This window comes from Mandrillus leucophaeus, unplaced genomic scaffold (genome assembly GCF_000951045.1).
Source record: "Mandrillus leucophaeus isolate KB7577 unplaced genomic scaffold, Mleu.le_1.0 Scaffold699, whole genome shotgun sequence".
NCBI classification, from domain to species: Eukaryota; Metazoa; Chordata; class Mammalia; order Primates; family Cercopithecidae; genus Mandrillus; species Mandrillus leucophaeus.
Genome location: NW_012107574.1, coordinates 702,158 through 705,106, shown reverse-complemented (window position 1 = coordinate 705,106; position 2,949 = coordinate 702,158). Strand labels below are relative to the sequence as shown.

Here is a 2,949-nt window from a genome sequence, read left to right as displayed (position 1 = left end):
ATTATTAGCCACGAATGTTTAGCTGTTGAAATAGGAAGTGATTATTAGCCCCTGTATATATAGTCCATATCTATGAATATACTTTAAGCTTATGTTCTAACATTAACATCAACACTCCCTCCCCAAAAAAGGTACTCTTACCAAGAGAATAAACAAATCTCAAAAACTAATTAATGTGAAAATGGAACTGTCTTTTTTGCAAAATTTCTTCAGGGCAGTTAGTTAAATAAATCTTTTCAACTCAATTTCTTTATGTAGTACTCTCAGAAAATAATTTGAAGCCATATACAAAATAAGTATAGTTAAAAAACTATTCTTGGGAATATAACAGCAAACATAAAGCACTTGAAACAGTGCCTCATGATCAGTAAATAAGAGCTCTTGGTGCTGTGAATAATAATTGTCCTCTCACAACTTTTCTTTTGAAATTGTCCATAGAGGCTGTATAAGAAAATCTCTTGTAAAGTAGTTACAGGGCACACAACTATGGTTGCATGCTTTCCCCTTTTTCTCTGCTTTACTTAGCATGATTCCTTTCCCCTCCATGAAAATAATCAGGGCTTTGTCTGGCTGAAAACTGTATTGAGGATGCAGGAGGGGCTCAGGAAATCAGGCTAGTACTGAAAACTACCTCATATATAGAAATAGATCAAATAACATATATCTATGTGCTTTTAGGTGAGTGCGTTTACATTTTACTAAACTGCAAATTGAAAGCATAAAAATGTTGGACAACCTGCCTATATGGACACTTAGAAGACTTTCAAGAAGAAAGTTCTCATTTCCAATTATGGAAATCAAGAGTATAACATCTCGTTTGGGTTATTAAAGTTCTTTCCCATTTATCAGAAATGTTTATGCTAATGGCTCTTCAAGAAACACTAAGTTGTATTTTACAACCACCAAAAAACATGTTTTTCAAAGTAATGATAATATTTCCTTGTAACCTAGTAAACAGTTGTAATTTTAAATATAATCACATTACAATTTTTTTCTTTACACTTAAAATATACTTACTTTTTTAAAATTATTTTAATAATTTTAGATTCCTCAGCAGGAAATGGGGTCCTCACTAAAGCTACAGTCCCTATTTATGCAACAGGAGTCCTTACGTGTTATATTCAGGTAAGGGGAAAATTCTTACTCTCTAGTAAAAGTCTTTACATTTAGAAAAATACTTTGTATTGTGTCTTCTTAATGTAAGTGACATTGCTACCAACAAAGGAAAACAATTTACTTATTTTATTCAATAAATAATTTATAATGGATAGCATATTTGAATAATAAGGGCCTGAGTAAAACCTCACTTGAACAAATAAATTTAGAGATTATGAGCTTTTTGATATTTTGTTAGAAGTGTTAGATTATACTGACTTAGCAGAGTTTTTCTGTGTTCCATAAGTTTTTCATAAATAAATGACAAGCAGAGCACATACGTTAGGTGAACTAAGCTACAGAGCACTGTAGAACACTATACCTTATCATCATTTTTAGCTAAGTACTTTTTAATAATGCGGGTTGAGTGTATCCCTTATCTCAAATGCTTAGGATGAAAGTGTTTTCAGATTTTGGATTTTTTTTTTTCAGATAAAGGAGTATTTGCATATACATAATGAGATATCTTGGGGATGGGACCCAAGTCTAAACACAAAATGTGTTTCATATATACATTATACACATAGCCTGAAGGTAATTTTATACAATATTTTAAATAATTTTGTGCATGAAACAGTTTGTGTACATTGAACCATGAGAAAGCAAAGGAATCGCTGTCTCAGCCACCATGTGGACAATCTGGTTGGTTGGCATCACCATCATTCCTGACTTTGCATTTATATGCTACCAATAAGCAATCATTTTCTTATACTTTTTCACACATATGTACTTAACAATAAGAAAATGTGACATATCATCAATACAGCAAAAAAAAAATAATGTGCTCAGGGTAGCAAAGCACAGAATACCTGTATCAGCTGCTAAAAAACAGCCACAGCAAATGATGACAGGCTTTCACACACAGTATCAGTTTGGTACTCACAAAGTTTCAAATTTTAGAGCATTCTGGATTTTCAGATTAGGGATGCTTAAGCTGTACTTTATTTTTCTTAATTGTTACTGCATAAGAAATTACCCCAAAACATAATGGTCTTTTATAACTGTTTCATTTGCTCATGATTCTGTAATCTGGGCCTCACTCAGCTTTGTCCTCTTCTGCTGTTCTTGCCGGCAGTCACTTCTGTTGCTGCAGTAAGTGGGTTAGCTGATGGGGTCTCTACGTAAGTCTCAGGACCTCTCTCTCTCCACATGGCTTCTGAAGCAGCAGAGCCAGACTTACCACATGGTAGCTAATGCCTCCCAAGAATGAAAAGGCAGAATCTGCTAGGCTAAGGCTTAGGCCTGGAATTAGCACAACATGGTTTCTACTGCAGTCCCTTGCTAAATAAGTCACAGGCCCAGCCCAGATTCAAGCAAAAGAAGGGAAGTAAGCCAGGGTGTGAACCAGGAGGTGTGGTTCAGTGGTGGCCACCATGTAACAGGCTGCCATACTCTACTTAACATTGTTTTCAGTAAATAACATATGATGTGTCTCAAAGCATAGTAGTAATTTTTAAGTATGAGGCAGTCCCACCAGTAAGGTGGAAATACTGACTCGGGATAAAGCACTTTTAGAAGTTAGAATGTACGAATGAAGAAAGAACAGCTTTTCCAATGGTTTCCTGAACTTTTACCCACTACTAACTTACTAATTTTGCTCTTTAAATTCAAAGTACAGCAATTCATATTTATTGTACTCTTCTTTCTTTTTTTTTAATTTTTATTATTGCATTTTAAGTTCTAGGGTACGTGTGCACAGTGTGCAAGTTTGTTACATCAGTATACATGTGCCATGTTGGTTTGCTGTACGTATTAACTCGTCATTTACATTAGGTATTTCTCCTAACGCTATTC

The 2,949-nt window shown here is 34.4% G+C and overlaps 1 protein-coding gene across 1 annotated transcript in view; it reads left to right on the top strand.

Moving 5' to 3' along the window:
- KIAA1468 (KIAA1468 ortholog) overlaps positions 1–2,949 on the top strand; it is a 123,470-nt gene that overhangs the window by 80,417 nt on the left and 40,104 nt on the right. Inside the window, exon 19 of the mRNA XM_011964392.1 lies at positions 1,018–1,125. Coding sequence (XP_011819782.1) covers positions 1,018–1,125 — 108 coding nt within the window. The remainder of the gene's footprint in view (positions 1–1,017; positions 1,126–2,949) is intronic.